The sequence below is a fragment of the Symphalangus syndactylus genome, chromosome 2 (assembly GCF_028878055.3).
Source record: "Symphalangus syndactylus isolate Jambi chromosome 2, NHGRI_mSymSyn1-v2.1_pri, whole genome shotgun sequence".
NCBI classification, from domain to species: Eukaryota; Metazoa; Chordata; class Mammalia; order Primates; family Hylobatidae; genus Symphalangus; species Symphalangus syndactylus.
In genome coordinates this window covers 46155226-46175403 of record NC_072424.2, presented here as the reverse complement: position 1 = coordinate 46175403, position 20178 = coordinate 46155226, and the positions used below count along the sequence as shown (strand labels likewise).

The 20178-nt window shown below is 41.3% G+C and overlaps 1 protein-coding gene across 6 annotated transcripts in view; it reads right to left on the bottom strand.

Annotated features, from left to right (window-relative positions):
• Positions 1 to 20178, bottom strand: part of IDE (insulin degrading enzyme) — a 126234-nt gene that overhangs the window by 35697 nt on the left and 70359 nt on the right. For all 6 annotated transcript variants that reach the window (XM_055255384.2, XM_055255342.2, XM_055255352.2 and 3 more), the window contains 3 exons: positions 18921 to 19024; positions 4610 to 4712; positions 1300 to 1422 (listed from right to left, as the gene is read on the bottom strand). In XM_055255384.2, coding sequence (XP_055111359.1) covers positions 1300 to 1422; positions 4610 to 4712; positions 18921 to 19024 — 330 coding nt within the window. The remainder of the gene's footprint in view (positions 1 to 1299; positions 1423 to 4609; positions 4713 to 18920; positions 19025 to 20178) is intronic.

Genomic DNA, 20178 nt, shown 5'->3' with positions numbered 1-20178 from the left:
GGTTTGAACCCAGGAGTTTGAGGCTGCAGTGAGCTATGATCCCACCACTGCACTCCAGCCTGGGCAACAGAGGGACCCTGTCTCCATAAATAAATAAATAAATAAATAAGATAGACAATACATAAAAAACAGCTGAGGTAAATGAACTTTCTCTTTGCATAAGCTAATATAAAACTCTTTAAAATGTCATTTTTAAAGAAAAACGGGCTGGGTGTGGTGGCTCATGTCTCTAAACCCAGCACTTTGGGAGGCCGAGGCAGCTGGCTCCCCTGAGGTCAGGAGTTCGAGGCCAGCCTGGCTAACACGGTGAAACCCTGTCTCTACTAAAATTACAAAAAATTAGCTGGATGTGGTGGCAGGTGCCTGTAATCCCAGCTACTCGGGAGGCTAAGGCAGGAGAATCACTTGAACTTGGGAGGTGGAAGTTACAGTGAGCCGAGATCATGCCATTACACTCTAGCCTGGGCAACAAGAACAAGACTCTGTCTCAAAAAAGAAAAGAAAAAAAAGAAAAATGGTTGCCTCATTAATAATCTAGTTGCTTAGGACAAATTTTAATGTTCCTAAACACTAACTGTTATCTCACTGAACTCATCTAAATTCTTCCAAATGTTAGGTCATTTGAAGAAGATAGAAAGATCTGTGTGTGTGTGCCTACAGTCATGAGTTTAGAAACAGTTTAGAAGGGAGAAGAAATATGTTTAGAAGGGAGAATGTGCTGTAATAATTTGATACAATTTTTTACACACTCTACTCAAGTTCTGAAATAATAGCATGAAAAGGACATTCTGAAAAAGACGAGGAGGGAACCCTACTTCTCACCAGCCCTTCGCACTAGTTTATCATTCCATTAATTTGATATAGTCACTATGTCATAATGAATGTTTTTAAGGGCAGGAAATCCAACAGCTCCCCCTGGACTTGCTCTCTTTCAGGCTTTAGAGATCCTTTCTTATCTTTAAGGTCCATGATGCAGCATAAACCTACTTCCTTATTGGGTCTTCAGCAGACATGCAAAAGAGGCACAGACCTTTCCACAGACTTGTGGTTACAGCTCAGACTTACTTTTTTCTCCTACAAAGAAAGCGATTCCCTAGATTCTTAGTTTTGTTTGCTTGCTTTAATATTTTTAACCTTGTAATATTTCTTGTAGTTATTCTTTCTGCAGCTTTTTTGTCACCTATTAGGATGTGAGCCTCCCCAAATCAACATAGTACCAAATGTAAGAAATCATTTACCTAGTCCCCCATGTATTAGGTCTGTCCCTCAAATTTAAAATCACTGATTCAAACACATTACCTTAATAAGAGCAGGGTATGGTGTCGCCTCTTTTTCTAAAGGTAAAATCTCAAAATTCGTAGGAATAAATTCATTCTTTGTAGGAAGTTTAAATTTCCCATTCAGGTCAGCATTTTGCCATTTCTGGATGAATAATGAAACACACAAATGCAGTAAGAGTCTGATTTAAGAGTTTAAAATAGTATCTCTGCTCAATATATGGGCAAATATTAAGTGCACAATTGTCACACAGCAGTGTTTTCCATCATATATAAAGGAGGTACTACCAAATCTATTGATGGGTTTTCATGAAACTTGAGTTAGTCTTTCTAGTACTAGCAAAGATTTTACACTCATATATCTATCCTTCCTCTCCACATCTCCAAAATGACCACCTGAGGAACAGTTGAGACTATGGAACACAGAAAAGCTGACTGGTCCATATGCAGATCATGTTTATTCTAGCTCTTTAAAGAATGGAGAATAATCTGCTCAGGAATATATTCCCACAACTGCTAGACAATAGGTCATTTATATAAGAGCCATACTTTCAGCTATACTAAGTTATATCCATGTATGGCCTGAAAGCCAGGCTAAAGGGGGTGTCTTTCACTTTAGTACTTCTTTTTTTTCTTCCTGAGACAGTCTTGCTCTGTTGCCCAGGCTGGAGTGCAGTGGCATGATCTCAACTCACTGCAACCTCCGCCTCCTACGTTCAAGTGATTCTTGTGCCTCAGTCTCCCAAGTAGCTGGGACTACAGGTGTGCCCCACCACACCCGACTAATTTTTGTATTTTTAGTAGAGATGGGGTTTCACTGTTGCCCAGGCTGGTCTTGAACTCCTGGCCTCAACTGATCCACCCACTGCAGCCTCCCAAAGTGCTGGGATTACAGGAGTGAGCCACCATGCCCGGCCTCACTTCAGTACTTCTTTTTTTCTTTTTCAGACAGAATCTCACTCTGTTGCCCAGGCTGGAATGCAGCAGCGTGATCTCCACTCACTGCATCCTCCACCTCCCAGGTTCAAACAATTCTTGTGCCTCAGCCTCCTGAGTAGCTGGGATTACAGGTGTGTACCACCACACTCAGCTAATTTCTGTGTTTTATTAGAGATGGGGTTTCACTGTATTGCCCATGCTAGTCTCAAACTCCCCTCAATCTGCCCACCTCAGCCTCCTAAAGTGCTAGGATTACAGACATGAGCCACCACGCTCGGCTTTCAGTACTTCTTAAGAACTGGCCAACAATTCACCCAGATGATCATGTGAACTTTTAAGTGAACCAGTAGTTCAAGCACAAGGTTAAGAACAAAGTTGAGGCCAGGCGCGGTGGCTCACGCCTGTAATCCGAGCACTTTGGGAGGCCAGGATGTGCGGATCACAAGGTCAGGAGTTCGAGACCAGTCTGGCCAACATAGTGAAACCTCATATCTATTGAAAACACAAAAATTTAGCCGGGTGTGGTGGTGTGCACCTGTAATCCCAGCTACTTGGGAGGCTGAGGCAGGAGAATCATGTGAGCCTGGGAGGCAGAGGTTGCAGTGAGCCAAGATGGCACCATTGCACTCCAGCCCAGGCAACAGTATGAGACTCCGTCTAAAAAAAGAAAAAACAAAGTTGAGATTTAGGTTGAGATTCACACAACCTGTAATAGACTGGATCTGTTTCCTGTCCTAGTTCCAAAAGCTAAGTGAGACAGATCACAGGCCACTGATTGTTGAACCTAATTTATAAGGCTTTTCATTATTAAAAAAAAAAAAAAAAAAAAAAGCAACTGGCCAGGAGTAAAAAGCAACCAGCCTGGACAACAGAGCAAGACCCTGTCTATTAAAAAAAAAAAACAAAAACCGATTGTCAATAATTCTGGATTTCTGGATTCAGTAATTTGATCTCTAGCTGGTATGGCACAGCCTTGCAGATTTTACGGTTCTATCTTAGTTCCTGCATTTGTGTCTCTTGGCACTGGGGACGTTGGCCATATTTCTTAAGTGGTATCTTAGGTTTCCAGAACAGCTGAATAGTAGGGACTAGGAAACACTTAGTAATTTCACTACTGAGTTCCCAGATAGATGTGTTCTTAAAAAATTCCCAGCCAGGCACAGTGGCTCACGGCTGTAATCCCAGTGCTTTGGGAGGCCAAGGCGGGTGGATCACAAGGTCAAGAGATCGAGACCATCCTGGCCAACATGGTGAAATCCTGTCTCTACTAAAAATACAAAAATTAGCTGGGCGTGGTGGCATGCGCCTATAGTCCCAGCTATTCGGGAGGCTGAGCTAGGAGAATCGCTTGAACCCAGGAGGCGGAGGTTGCAGTGAGCCAAGATTATGCCACTGTACTCCAGCCTGGCGACACAGCGAGACTGCATCTCAAAAAAGAAAAAAAAAAAAAAACTTCCATTCAGGGCAGGTTTGTTATGGTCAGAGTCTGGTGAAGAGGGGGATTCTTTCTTGTTTTAGGACTATTTCAGACCTAGCACTAATTCATGGAAGATCAGCTTTCCTCACAGTTTAGAGAGGTGGACATTTTCACACACTGGAGGGCTTCAACGATCTCCTTCTGTATCATGAATATGTCAGAGATCTGTGAAGTACCAGTGATGATTTTCTTTTTTAAACTAATTCCTTTTTTTGTATGTCATTACACAGGTACATTTTTAAAATGTCCATTACTCAAGTTTAACTAGAATCTAGTCAGAGTAAAGTTTTCTGGTCTTTTCCCAGGAATAAGGGACCCAGTCTCAAAGGCACATAGCCAATGAGAACCAAAAGAGAAAGAAAGAAAAAGTACTAGTTAAGTAGGTAACATTCACAAGCAAAATCCTGACTACTGATGAATGGGACAAAATACTGTTTTAACATACCTGTTCTGAAAATCATAATTCCCCTATGTTGACAAAAACAATGGTGCTATAACATGAGGCATAAAACATAGCACCTCCTGAAGTGAAGATGGAGCCTGCCCTCAGCCTGTGTTCACAGCAAGACTGTGAGCTCTTTGGAGCCCTTGCATTGGTCTCTCATGCTTCCTACTTCCATCGCTTCTTGCCTTTCTGGTGCCTGTGCCCGTGTACTCTGCACTTTAGTTACCTTTTATGGCATGAGGCACAACCCTGGTGGTTTGATAGACACAAGAGAAGGTGGCTAAAGTACCATGTCTTCATGAAAAGGCTAAACTCCAGCTCCCTATCTACTTGTTGATTTCTCTCAGGATGGTACAGACAACACTAGGTCATCAGTCTTCCACACTCTAGGGCCTTAGTTGGTGGATCTAGGGAGCAATGTTCTTGTGATTCCTCACATGTCAGGCTTATTCATAGATGAGTGAACCCTACCTTGATGACTTCATCTGGTATAGCTTCTTGTTTGTACTGGGTTCCATACCACTCTTCTGTGCGATCAGTTTTTCCTTCAAAAGATTTAGAAACTATTGCAACCCTAGAGATAGAAAAAACAAACAAAAAAAACCCTGTAAACTCATACTGTATATATGAATTTAAAGAACTTGACTCAGGACAATATAAATAATATCTAAGAATGTGCTGGGCCTCTTAAGACCCAGCAAATCCTGTAAGGCTTAGTCCAAACAAGCAATATATGAATAGAGGTTTCTGATCATAGTCCCTGTTATCCTTTAGTTACAGTCCATTATTTTTAGTATGAAAAAGTGCTCACAGGAGAGATTCCTCTAGGTTGCTACTGACTAAAATTTAAAAAGAAGAGTAGCTAGGGGAAAAAAATGTAACAAGGTCAGTTAAAAACAGTCAGTTAAAAAACAGTCCTAAAAAAAGCAAAGAAGTTGCGGATGTGGTGGCTTATGCCTGAAATCCCAGCACTTTAGGAGGCTGAGGCAGGAAGATCACTTGAGCCCAGGAGTTCAAGAGCAATCTGGGCAAAATAGTGGGACCCATCTCTACAAAAAATTTTAATAATTAACCAGGTGGGGTGGCACGCATCTATAGTCCCAGCTACTTGCGAAACTGAGGTGGGAGGATTGCTTGAGCCCAGGAGTTTCAGGCTGCAGTAGGCTAGAATCACACCACTGCACTCTAGCCTGGGTGACAAATCAAAACCTTGTTTAAAAAAAAAAAAAAAAGGCAAAAAAAGTACTCCTTCCTAGGAGTATCTCAGGTGCAGAATTAACAGGAATGACTAACAAAACCTGTTGGCTCATCCAGAGGTTTTAAAAACGTGACACACATACCCAAGAAACTTTTATTATTGCTTGCTACATTTGTGCTCTATGTTTTTCTCCCTGCTAGAGACTAGCATCAAATATATCTACTACAAATACACAGGCCTTCCTGCTACTAGGGGAGAAAGGGACAAGACCAAAACATGTCTACCACTGTAACCTCTGCCTCCCGGGTTCAAGAATTCTCCTGCCTCAGCCTCCCAAGTAGCTGGGATTACAGGCGCCCGCCACCACGCCTAATTTTTCTTTTTGTTTTTTTTTTTTTTTTGAGTCGGAGTTTTGCTCTTGCCACCCAGGCTGGAGTACAATGGTGCAATCTTGGCTCACTGCAACATCTGCCTCCCAGGTTCAAGCAATTCTCTGGCCTCAGCCTCCCAAGTAGCTGCGATTACAGGTGCCTGCCACCTTGCCCAGCTAATTTTTGTATTGTTAGTAGAGACAGGGTTTCACCACGTTGGCCAGGCTGGTCTTGAACTCCTGACCTCAGGTGATCCGCCTGCCTCAGCCTCCCAAAGTGCTGGAATTACAGGTGTCAGCCACTGTGCCCAGCCTAAAAGCTTTTTTTGATGCGACAGTAGAAACAGCCCAGAAGAGATGTCAGATGGAAAAAAGTGTTCAAGGACGGGCGCGGTGGCTCACGCCTGTAATCCCAGCACTTTGGGAGGCTGAGGCGGGCGCATCACGAGGTCAAGAGATCGAGACCATCCTGGCTAACACGGTGAAATCCCATCTCTACTAAAAATACAAAAAATTAGCTGGGCGTGGTGGCGGGTACCTGTAGTCCCAGCTACTTGGGAGGCTGAGGCAGGAGAATGGCGTGAACCCGGGAGGCGGAGCTTGCAGTGAGCCGAGATTGCACCACTGCACTCCAGCCTGGGCGACAGGGCGAGACTCCGTCTCAAAAAAAAAAAAAAAAAAAAAAAAAAAAAAGAAAAGAAAAAGTGTTCAAGGAGGGAAGGCAGAGATAAAGTGATGTCAAAAGATAAGTGAACAAAAAATGACAAGACTAGAGGAGCAAAAGAAGTTCTGAACCAGTGGAACTCTAAGCCATCCCTGTGTAGCACTATCAGGGACACTCCACCTCTACTGCCTTTTAATCATTGAAGTTGGAATCATTACACCTCCACCAGTGGACTCAACCACAGGCTGGGACCAATCCTATTTTGAATCTTGTGGGTCAAGGAATTCTAGCCAATTAGCTTGGGCAACTTGGTGTAAAGTCAGTCCTGCTATTGGTTCCACTTCTCCCTTAAGTCTCAATTCCCAATTCAAATAATTAGGTCCATATCCGTTCCTGCTTGTTCTCACCTACCCCTCAGAGGTTTGATTCTAGCCTCTGAATGTTGGCCTCACAGCTGAAAGCCTAGTACTTGCAATCAAAACTCCCCTCTGATGATACTCATCCATTTTGAGAATCCCAATCTCTGTTGCAAATACCTGCCCCTCGTTGAACCTCCCCAACTTCAACTCTAGTAGTCTGAACTACTGTCTATTTTTTATTCATTCTAGACAAAATACTCTACCTGGCTGACTGGACTTGGTCTTGTTATCTGCTTTTCGGTAGATATCCTAAAGCAAGCTGACTCACCTGTCAGTATGACTGACTAATCTTCCAGCTGTAGGTGTTCCTGATCTGGCCTGTCACTAACCACTACCAGTTCTAGAAAACATGCTAAATAAGAAATACGTTCCAGAGAAAGATACAGAGTAATCAGAGGGTTTGACAGATGAAAGAGTTCTATTATTGCATCAGAAGGAAGTGATGCATGTTGGTAGTTCAAGAATCCCGTTTGAGGTGTGTGTGTACAGAGTTCACAGAAATCATATAGCTATATGAAGGACGTATGGTATCTCTTAAGGGCATTCAATACATGATAGAGCCTACGAAGACTCAGGCCTAGGAACTCGGGCTTCCACTTTTGTTGATTTCTCAGTAGAGAATGAATGGATTGATTCTCAAGGAGACTTCTAAAAAATATATTAAGTAGAAGAATCTGGTAGATGGTCTTCCCATCTACTCTTCCATGAAACGCTTGATTTCTTTTTTTTTTTTTTTTTTTTTTTTTTTTTTTTTTTTTTTAGAGACAGGGTCTCACTCTGACACCCAGGCTGGAGTGGAGTGGACTTGCCCTCTGAAACAAGAAAACCTTAAACATAGTTCTGAGAGAGAAAGTAAACAAGCTGCCAAGCCAGATGCTCTGGAGGATGACTATCTGACACAGAAAGCAGACACTGAGATGGTGCAGTAATGCTCAGGTTAAAAAAAAGGAGAGGAAAAAGGCAGACTCATCAAGTACAGTCCTTAGGGATTTGGATAGCTATATACCAAAGTGAGGTGTATGGGTAACATTTGAAATGTTATTATAAGGAAACAGACAAGCACAGTTCCTCACACTAGGCACAGATCAAATACCAGACTAACAAAAAGAGATACCTTTGCAGACCAAGAGGTAGTATATCATTAAGGAATTCCAGATTGAAATATACAATGAAAGGGTATGTATGAGGCAATAAATAAAGACAGGGAAGAAAATAACGGTAGAGACAGAGTATACACACATCAAACCCATATAGATACCTATGAACCAGAGTGTGAAAGTACAGGGAAGAGCACTTGAATTAGGAGAAGAGGTCACAATAATTGAAGTACAGATACCCATGGTATACACAACCGCAGACAGTTGAGAAAAACTAGTACAAATATTGTAGCATTTTAGACCATCTGCTGAAAATCTAATTATACCAAAAAATAGGGTTTCCTTTTTTCGAGACAGGGTCTTGTACAGTGGTGTGATCATACCTTACTGCAGCCTTGAACTCCTGGGCTCAAGTCATCCTCCTGCCTCAGTCTCTCAAGTAGCTGGGACTACAGGCATATACCACCATACCCAGCCAATTTTTTTTTTTTTGGTAGAAATGAGGTCTCACCACGTTGCCCAGGCTGGTCTCAAACTCCTGAGCTCAAACAATCCTCCCACATTGGCCTCCCAGAGTGCCAGGATTACAGGCACGAGCCACCATGCCCAGCCCAGTTTTTTTTTTTTTTTAATGTGGCTAGAGTGTGGGGGAAGAAAAGGCTGCCAATATGGTAATGATGTGATCCTTAGAAATGAGAGAACAGGCCAGGCATAGTGGCTCAAGCCTGTAATCCCAACATTTTGGGAGGCCAAGGCGGGTGGGTCACTTGAGCCCAGGAGTTCAAGGCAAGCCTGGGCAATACAGTAAGACCCTGTCTTTATTTAAAGAAAAAGAAAGAAATTAAAAAATGAAACATGAGAAAACACAATCTTTTCATACTAAAACTTACAACAGCAAGAAAAGGAAACAGTGGGCTAGAATGAATGCTGTTGACTTCAAGTACATTTAAAAATGTTTGGAGGGAATGCAGCTGTCGAAGCTGGATTGAACTCATCTGGAAACAAAAGGTCTCCTGACTGCAGACATGAACAGGCAATATGGTTCCCAAAAAATAAATTCTCCTGAGATTTTTACAAATGATCCCTGACACAGAATAGGGAAAAGATATCCAAAGAATGAGAAGAGGCTTCATAGGTAATTGTGATTAATTCAAACAATTAGAGGAAAGGGCACAGACCTGGCAATAAGAAACTGGGATTCTGGCAGATACTCTGAATCACTTTCTTTGAAATCTTGCCAAAATCACAGATCTAAGTTAGGCACAAGCCATTTAGCCTCTCTAAACTTCAGTTTCATTAATTTTTCTTTTTTCTTTTTTTTTTTTTTTTGAGATGGAGTCTTGCTCTGTCGCCCAGGCTGGAGTGCAGTGGTGTGATCTCGGCTCCCTGGAACCTCCACCTCCTGAGTTCAAGTGATTCTCCTGCCTCAGCTTCCACAGTAGCTAGGATTACACCACACCCGGCTTTTTTTTTTTTTTAAGATGGAGTCTCACTCTGTTGCCAAGGCTGGAGTGCAGTGGCGCGATCTTGGCTCACCACAACCTCCACCTCCTGGGTTCAAGCGATTCTCCTGCCTCAGCCTCCCGAGTAGCTGGGACTACAGGCACACGCCACCATGCCTGGCTAATTTTTGTATTTTTAGTAGAGACAGGGTTTCACTATTTGGCCAGGCTGGTCTCAAACTCCTGACCTTGTGATCCGCCCACCTTGGCCTCCCAAAGTGCTGGGATTAGAGGCATGAGCCACTGCACCGGGTCTTTTGTATTTTTAATAGAGACAGGGTTTCGCCATGTTGGCCAGGCTGGTCTCCAACTCCTGACCTCAGGTGATCCACCCACCTTGGCCTCCTAAAGTGCTGGGACTACAGGCATGAGCCACCACACCCGGCCTCATTAATTTTTAAATAGGGATTCAAATTAGATGAACCCTCTCTTTCCACTAGTACAATTCTACACTATCATGATATCAAATTAGATTTTTAAAGGATACACAGAAAAGACAGAAAGTTGAAAAAAAAATCTATTGATGAGACTCAAAAATCATACTTAAATGGTGATAGGAAAGCTAAAGTGCTAAAGGATTTGAGGCTCATGAAAAATGCTAAAAACCATTTTTTTAAGTGTTTTTTTTTTTTTTTTTTTTTTTTTGAGACAGAGTCTCGCTCTATCCCCCAGGCTGGAGTGCAGTGGCATGATCTCGGCTCACTGCAACCTCCGCCCCCTGGGTTCAAGCGATTTCCATGACTCAGCCTTCTGAGTAGCTGGGATTACAGGTGCCTGCCACCATGCCCAGCTAATTTTTGTGTTTTTAGTAGAGATGGGGTTTCACCATGTTGGTCAGGCTGGTCTTGAACACCCAACCTCAGGTGATCCACCTGCCTCAGCCTCTCAAAGCGCTGGGATTACAGGCATGAGCCACCACGCCTGGCCTAAAGTGTTTCTTAAAGTAAGAAAAAAGTCAAGAAAGATTAGGCTTAAAGTTTAGAAAATTCAGTCAACTTTTACTGAGTTCTTACCAGGTCAAATTCTGGGAAAGACAAAATATAGTTCCTATTTAGAAGAAACTCATAATTTAATAGGACACATGACCTATAGCAAAATGTAATCAGTTAATCTCATGTTAACAGATGGCAGGACTACTCCTCTCTTATTTACCTTGTCTTTGAAATAAACATGGGTCTTTAAACTGTACAGGTGGACCAAACACAGAAAAAAGGAGTTGAAGATAGGTGAATGAGCCAAGTATGAAACCACCTCTCTAGCCAGTTGTGGTGGCTCATGCCTGTAATCTCAACAATTTGGGAGACTGAGGCCGGTGGATCACTTGAGGTCAGGAGTTCAAGACCAGCCTGGCCAATATGGTGAAACCCTATCTCTACTAAAAATACAAAAATTAGCCAGGTGTGGTAGCGGGCGCCTGTAATGCCAGCTACTCGGGAGGCTGAGGCAGGAGAATCCTTTGAACCCAGGAGGCAGAGGTTGCAGTGAGCCGAGATTGTGCCATTGCACTCCAGCCTGGGCAACACAGCAAGACTCTGTCTCAAAAAAAATAAAAATAAAAAAGGAGAAATCACATCTCCAAACATGGATGAGTCACAATTTCTAATGCTTAGGCGACTACCAAATCCTAACAGAATCATTGTCCATCATCTTTTAGAAATGCTGGAGAACACGAGATGAGGCAGAAAACTGGAGATGGAGATGGGCAAATGCTGTAACTTTCAAAAAGGAAAAAAGGAGTGAAGCCTGAACACCATAAGCCAGTAAATTAGGAATTGATCCTGACAAAATTCTACAGTTAACTGTCAGACTGTCAAACACTAGACAAGAAGACTGTCGTTATCACTAGGACTTTCATGGACTAATTAAGAATAACTTCTCCCAAATAAATGGAATTATTTATGACTAAAGGAAGGCACATGACAAAAACTCTATAGCTGTCTTTGTAGATTTAATATGGTAAAACAAGCACCAAATGATAGGATCGGGGGAGGTAGGTGACAATGATCATGGAGTAATAATAGGTAAACACCTTTGAACAGGTAATCAAGTTTCAAAATTCAAAATAATTTTCTAACAATTAGGACTGGCAAAAATGAAACTGGCTACCTTGGTATTTAATGAGTTCCCCACCCTTGGAAGAAGTTAAACTGAAGCTGGTAACTATTTAGCTGGGATACTGCAGAACAGATACACAGTACCATACTACACCATTTTATATAAGGGACTTGAGCACCTTAGATATTGATATCCATGGGGGTCTTGGAACCAATCCCCTGTGGATATAGAGGGCCAAGTGTATACCTAACAGGAGTTGGATTAAATGGCCTCTAAGGTTCCTTTCATTCTTAAGAGTTTCCTGTTTATTTCCCTACCTGGTTGCAATGTTAAACTTGTCTCAGAGGGTATTAAAGAAGGTAATCTTACCCTTGAGCCACCCTAGTCTGGCCTGGCAGCTGGCAATATTATCCCAGGCTGTTTTGCACCATGTATCACTGACCTACTGCAGTTACAACTGTAACAGTCACAGAGACCAATCCTGTAGAGGAAAAGTGCTTTCTCTTTAAATGTGAGAGTAAAAAGAAGTATTTAACTCTAATTGCATAAGATATCAAATTTAGAAATATGCAATTTCAAAAGTAAAACATATGCTCCAGCAAATGCACTCCTACAAAGTGTTGCTGGGTCAATTACTGGCTCTAGAGCAGCAAGAATTATAATTTAAATCATGGTTTTTTCTTACAAAAGAGAAAAAGCACATCCTTATTATATGGTATAACTTTAATATAGCATTAGCTTGTGTTTGTAGAACACTTTTTGAGTTTGCTAAATCATTTTACATCATATAGATAAAGCACTATCCCCATTTTGCAGATGAGCAAGGTTCAAGGAAATTAAATGAGAGCCAGTATTCATGACATTATATAAAGTTAACTTTTCACAAGTCCCCCTCTCAGGACTGTGAACTCTGAGGTTTCATGTAAGTGATTCAATAAACATTGAAAGAAAAAAATGATGTATCTAAGATCTCATGACTAGTAGTAGGTGACAAAACCACACAAAATTAGTAACTGGAAGGAATCTTAAAGATCGTCTAGTGAGGCCGGGTATGGTGGCTCATGCCTATAATCCCAGCACTTTGGGAGGACAGGGTGGGTGGATCACTTGAGGTCAGGAGTTTGAGACCAGCCTGGCCAACATGGTGAAATCTTGTCTCTACTAAAAAAAATACAGGCCAGGCATGGTGGCTCACACCTCTAATCCCAGCACTTTGGGAGGCTGAGGCAGGTGGATCACCTGAGGTCAAGAGTTCGAGACCAGCCTGGCCAACATAGCAAAACCCCATCTCTACTAAAAATACAAAAAGTTAGCTGGGCGTGGTGACAGGCGCCTGTAATCCCAGCTACTTGGGAGGCTGAGGCAGGAGAACTGTCTGAACCCAGGAGGTGGAAGTGCAGTGAGCCAAGATCGTGCCATTGCACTCCAGCCTAGGCAACAAGAGTGAAACTCCATCTCAAAAAACAAAAAACAAAAATTAGTCAGGCATGGTGGCGCATGCATGTTATCCCAGCTACTGGGAGGCTGAGGCAAGAGAATTGCTTGAACCTGGAAAACAGATTGTCTAAAGAGTTCTGTTGGTAAATCTATAGCTCTTTCTCCTCATGTTGCTAAGAGGTTTTATTTGTAGACGGTATATGATAAAATTCAACTGGATTTAGGCTGATTTTTCCCCCCTGGAAATACAGGTACACTGGGCAAAATACAAATATTTAAACTGTTTTACTTGCCTAGATAAGGCAAGTAAATTAAAACTAGTGTGGCAAGTAAAGTAAAAATTAGTGTGTGTTCTGGGTATTTTTCTTCAATGTATTTTAATGATGTAAGTAAATGCATATATCATGTAATGAGCAGTTTTTAATATTGATGAAGTCCATTTTATCGGTGGTTTTTTTTTTTTTTTTTTTGGAGATGGAGTTTCACTCTTTTGCCCAGGGTGGAGTAAAGTGGCGTGATCTTGGCTCACTGCAACCTCCGGCTCCCAGGTTCAAGCGATTCTCCTGCCTCAGCCTCCCAAGTAGCTGGAATTACGGTAGTGATGAGGTTTCGCCATGTTGGCCAGGCTGGTCTTGAACTCCTGACCTCAGGTGATCCACCCACTTCGGTCTCCCAAAGTGCTAGGATTATAGGCATGAGCCACTGCGCCCAGCCTTCTTTAAGACAGGGTCTCACCCTGTTGCCCAGGCTGGAGTGCAGTGGTATGATCATGGCTCACTGCAACCTCCACCTCCTGGGCTTGAGCGACCCTTCCACCTCAGCCTCCTGAGTAGCTGGGACTACAGGCATGCACCACCACACCCTGCTAATTTGCACATTTTTTTAGAGATGGGGTTTCATCATGTTGCCCAGGGTGGTCTCGAACTCCTGAGCTCAAGCAATCCTCCCTCTATGCCTCCCAAAGTCCTGGCATTACAGGCGTGAACCACTGTGCACGGCCAATGTGTTTTCGTTAGTGGTTACTGCTTTTCATGTTCTATCCAAGAAATCTTTGCTTATCTCGAGGTTTTGAAGATATTTTCCTATTTTTTCTGGAAGTTTTATAGATTTAGTGTTTATATTTAGGTCTATGATCTATCTCAAATTTTATAAATAGTATGAGGTAAAGGTCAAGTTTCATCATTCTGCATATAGATATGCAGCTGGTAGAATAGCACCATTTGTTGAAAAGATTTTCCACTCTCAATTATGTTGATGCTCTTCTCAAAAATAAAATCAACTGACTGGCTGGGTGCGGTGGCTCATGCCTGTTAATCCCAGCACTTTGGGAGGCCGACAATGGCGGATCACCTGAGGTCATGAGTTCGAGACCAGCCTGACCAACATGGAGAAACCCCATCTCTACTAAAAATACAAAATTAGCCGGGCATGGTGGTGCGTGCCTGTAATCCCAGCTACTAGGGAGGCTGAGGCAAGAGAATCACTTAAACTCGGGAGATGGAGGTTGCAGTGAGCTGAGATCGCACCACGGCATTCCAGCCTGAGCAACAAGAGCGAAACTCCATCTCAAAAACCAACTGACTGATAGATGAATGCATAAAGAAAATATGGTGCATACATATAATGGAACACTATTTAGCCTTAAAAAGAAAGGGAATCCTGTCATATGCTACAACATGGATGAACCTTGAAGACATTATAGTAAGTAAAATAAACCAGGCACAGAAAGACATGTTGTATGATTCTACTTACATTAGGTATCAAAAGTAGTTAAACCCATAGAAACAGAATGTAGAACAGTGATTATCAGAGGGCAGAGAGAAAAGGGAAGTTGTTTTTTAACCCCAACAAAAAAAATCAACTGACCATATATGTGTGGAACTATATCTGGACTCTGTTCTGTTCCAATGATTTCTTTGTCCATCCATATGATGTCAATACTACCGTGTCTTAATTACTGAAGCTTTATACTAATGTGCTCAAATCTAGTGGTTTAATTCCTCCTACATTTGGTGATTTTTTTTTCAGGAGTGTTCTGACTTATCTAGGTCCTTTGTATGTCCATATAAATTTTGGAATCAGTTTACCAATTTCTAAAAAAAGAAAAAAGAGCCTGGCCAACATGGTGAAACCATATCTCTACTGAAAATACAAAGACTAGCCGGGCGTGGTGGCATACACCTGTAATCCCAGCTACTTGGGAGGCTGAGGCAAGAGAATCGCTTGAACCTGGGAGGCAGAGGTTTCAGTGAGCTGAGATCGCACCACTGCACTCCAGCCTGGGCGACAGAGTGAGACCATGTCTCAGAAAAAAAAAAAAAAAAGAAAGAAAGAAAAAAGAAAAAAAAGGCCAGGTGCAGTGGCACATGCCTGTAATCCCAGCACTTTGGGAGGCTGAGGTGGGAGGATCATTTGAGCTCAGGAGTTCGAGACTAATCTGGGCAACATAGTGAGACTCTATCTCTACAAAAAAATTAAAAAATTAGCTGGGCATTGGTGGCACATGCCTATAATCCCAGCTACTTGGGAGGCTGAGGCATGAGAATTGCTTAAACCCAGGAGGAGGAGGTTGCAGTGAGCCAAGATCACTCCAGCCTGGGCAACAGAGCAAGACTCTGTCTTTAAAAAAAAAAAAAAAAAGCCGGGTGCATTGGCTCACGCCTGTAATCCCAGCACTTTGGGAGGCCAAGGCAGGCAGATCATGAGGTCAAGAGATCGAGACCATCCTGGCCAACATGGTGAAACCCCGTCTCTACTAAAAATACAAAAATTAGCTGGGCATGGTGGCGTGTGCCTGTAGTTACAGCTACTGGGGAGGCTGAGGCAGGAGAATCGCTTGATCCCGGGATGCGGAGGTTGCAGTGAGCCGAGATTGCACCACTGCACTCCAGCCTGGCGACACAGCGAGACTCCGTCTAAAAAAAAAAAGAAAAAGAAAAAAGGCCAGGAACGGTGGCTCACGCCTGTAATTCCAGCACTTTGGGAGGCTGTGGGCGGATCACCTGAGGTCAGGAGTTCAAGACCAGCCTGGTCAACATGGTGAAACCTCATCTCTACTAAAAATAAAAAATATTAGCCAGGTGTGGTGGCGGGTGCCTGTAATCCCAGCTACTCAAGAGGCTGAGGTAGGAGAATTGCTTGAACCTGGGAGGCGGAGGTTGCAGTAAGCCGAGATCGCACCATTGCACTTCCAGCCTGGGTGACAAGAATGAAACTCCATCTCAAAAAAAGTAATAATAAATAAACAGGTACAGTGGCTTGCACCCATAGTCCCAGCTACTCAGGAAGCTGATGCAGGAGATCACTTAAGCCGAAGAGGTCAAGGCTGCAGTGAGCTATGATCCCGCCACTACAGTCCAGCCTGGGTGACAATGCAAGACCCTGTCTCTAAATAAATGAATAAAAAAAAGAAAAAGAAAAACAGCCTAACAGGATTTTGGTTATGATTACATTGAGTCTATGAATCAGATTGGAGAGAACTAACATATTAATAATATCAAGTCTCCTAATGTATGACTATAGTATGCTTCTGTATTTATTTAGGTCTTCTTTCATTTTTCTTGGCTACTATTTGCTCTCTTCTACTGTTTTTAGTTTTTTATGTATAAGTCTTGCTTATCTTTGGTTAAACTCATTCCTAGTAATATTATGCTTTTGTTGCTATTGTAAATACTTCTTGTAATTTTCTATTTTTTTGTTGCTATATATAGATATGCAATTGATTTTTGTATATTGACCTTGCAACCTGTGACTGTGCTGAATTCACTTATTAGTTCCAGACTTTTGCAGGGGAAAGTAGATTCCTTAGGATTTTCTACATACGCAATTATGTGTATCAGTGCATATATCACTTTAAACCATTTAAATTATGTGAACTATATCTCGGCATCCCCCACTAGACTACGTCAGGCATGAATAACTTAACTATTGCGTTATACAAATATTTAATCTACAACTTTCTCTGTTGTTCACTGAATGGAAAAGGAACAATTTCTTCATTTTTCAATTCCTCAGTAAATTATCTAGAGTTGAAAAAGAGCATTTGCTGTTAAAGGCAGAATGATCAGCTCAGCAATCTCTAATGAATTCACAGCTGTCAGTAACTTCATCTAGTTTTTCAGTATGATTTTCTGTATCATAATCAATTCTTGAGTAATTAAGGATTAGGCAATAAATGAGAACTTAAAATATTGGCAAGAAACTGCGTAGGAAACATTGTAACCTACTGGGTACCTCAAACCAGAAATTTAATTTCTAAATAATTTCATATGTTATTTTCATTGAAAAAGATTTCTAAATTTTGACACTTAATATATTTTTTAAACCTCAAAACCATGGTATCTTATTCCAATTTAAAAATTCTAGGCTCAGTAAGAAAAAAGAAAAGAAAACAAAATTCTAGGCTGGGCACAGTGGCTCACGGCCGTAATCCCAGCACTTTGGGGGGCTAAACTGGATTGCTTGAGGCCAGGAGTTTGAGATCCACCTGGGCAACGCAGTGAAACCCTATCTCTATAAAAAATTGTTCCTGAAGCTAGATAATTATCTGTACTCATCCAAACACTGTATCATAATATAAAAAATCATTAAAACTTTTAAAAATAGAAATGAGGTCTCACTATGCTGCTCAGGCTGGTCTTAAACTCCTAGGCTCAAGTGATCCTCCTCTGCCTTGGCTTCCCAAAAAATAGAATATTTAGCTGAATCCTAGCATGAGGTCAGGTAAAATCTGGCTAATAGTATTTTCTAGAAGAAAGTCACCCGAGTCCACCAACCACCTAGGAGTGACAATAGATAGGTCAAGCCCACCTGAACATTAGAAGACATTAATTATTGTTCTCAACCTAAACAGTATAGTGCAAGTCATATATATACAATTATCGCTAATGAATCTTTGATAATATGTCTGGAAAAGTTCGAACAATGGTAACTAGGAAAAGACTCTGATAGGATAGTTCTGTCAAAAAAAATTTTTTTTTTTTTTTTGAGATGGAGTTTCACTCTTGTTGCCTAGGCTGGAGTACAACGGCATGATCTTGGCTCACAGCGACCTCCACCTCCTGGGTTCAAGTGATTCTCCTGCTGCAGCCTCCCGAGTAGCTGGGATTACAGTTGCATGCCACCATGCCTGGCTAATTTTCTATTTTTAGTAGAGACGGGGTTTCTCCATGTTGGTCAGGCTGGTCTCGAACTCCCGACCTCAGGTGATCCGCCCGCCCTGGCCTCCCAAAGTGCTGGGATTACAGGCGGGAGCCACCGCGCCCAGCCCAAAAAGATTTTTTTCTTCAAAAAGTTCTATGACATTGTTGATCTTATTCATAAAACAACTGTTCCAAAAAACTTATTTACTCAATAACCAAATTGCCAGTAGAATTTCACAAATACTTCCCTAACAGAGAAAAATTAAAAATGTAAAACGTGTCATTCAATTATATTCCCTCTATCATTTGACTTTAGAAAATATAGATGAAATTCAGTTTTAAGGGAGGAATGTCATGTGGTGGCTCACAAGCACTTTAAGGACTACTTTCCTCTAGCAAGAATACCTCTGCTACTATAAGAGTTTGGACTTTTGATTTCCTGGTTAACGACTGGTCAATCAGGAGGATTCTGAGATTGTAATCTTTACTGTGGCTTAAGAAAAAGAGGGTGCCTTCACTTGCTTATATGAGTCAGAGAGGTGGGCTGATACTTTGGGCGTTTGAGTTAGAATAAAGCCAGGTTAAGACAGGTTACTATTCTATTTTATTTATGATAATGAAATCATATTTGTTTTTAAAAATGTTCTCATCTTTTAGAGATATTGCCTCAAAATAATTTAGGGTGGAAGGGGGATGACTGAAGAGGGATGGGTATAGATAAAAAAGACTGGCCATGTATCAATGGTTGAAGCTTGGTGTTGCTTCATTATACTATTGTCTACTTTTATAATGCTTGATAAAATGTTTAAAAGCATTTTATTCACAATTTCAAATTTTTTCAGATTCTAATCATTATTGAAAATTTAGTGTATAATAGTAAAATCTGTATGGTGACTCACCGGACATTTTCTGGTCTGAGTTTATCGAGAACCATCTCTATTAAGTCAGGTCTAAATTCTTCCAGTAAATATTCCGCTGTGAGCACCTCTTCTAGGGGATAATACTTTTAAAAAGGAAAATATAAATAAATAAAATATACAAAGCTACTACATAGTTTATTAAAGCAGATATGTAACACATTAAATTCACTACTGTATACCCTTTCTCTCTTCAATTAAATTTTACTCCATTGGAAAAATTTTCTGTAGCCCTAAATTGTTTTCTCTTTCCTACCACATTGTTAAGCAGTTTCATATTGTTCGATGATTCTGCCAAATATACTGTTAATCCCCAAACATACTTCCATTATAGAGAGCAAAATCACATTTCTTTCAGGGAAAACCATGAATATTTCTGGTTAAAAATTGAGTACTTGTTAATGAAGAAAATTTGATAATGAAAAGCTGACACCTACAGGATTTTTAAAATATAAAGTACACACATTTTTATGAACAGAATTTCCTCCTAAATTTCTGTGAAACAAATTAGACAAACATTTAGGAAGCCATTGTGGAAAAAAAAATGGCTTATATTTTTGGCCAGTGTAGAAAAACAGTGCAGAAGATGCTTTTTGGTAAGAGCAACTTCCAATATACTGAGACACACTGACTGATTCATTCATCCAATAAATATTTAATGAACATCTACTCTGTGCCAGACACTGTTCCACACACTATGGATACAACAGTAAGTAAGACACATGAAATCCTTTGTCCTCCAAGAAGCACACAGACATTGTAATTGGGAGGTAGGCAGACAATAAACAAATATTGTAATACTAGTGAGAGATGCTATGAAAACAATAAAAAAAGAGGCAGGGGCATTATTTTAGATTGGGAGGTCAGAGAAGGTCTGAGGAGAAGAACTCTGAGTGGAGACTCAAATGATAAGAACCTAGCCAGGAAAAGATCAGATAGAACAGTGTTTCATGTAGAGAAAATAGCAATGGGGGAGGAATAAACTTAATGCTTGAAAACTAGAGAGCCAGTACAGTTGGAGTGGAATGCAAATGGGAGAGGTGGGCTGGACAGTGGTATAGAAGATGGCCAGATAGGCTGGGGCCACATCACCTTGTAGGCCAAGGAAAATTTTGCATTTTATGCCAACTCTGTTGGGAAACCACTGAAGGAATTTAAACAGAGGAGTGAAACATTCAGATTTTAGTTTTCAAAAGATCACGAGGCTGGAAAAATAAACTACAATGGGGACCAACAGGAA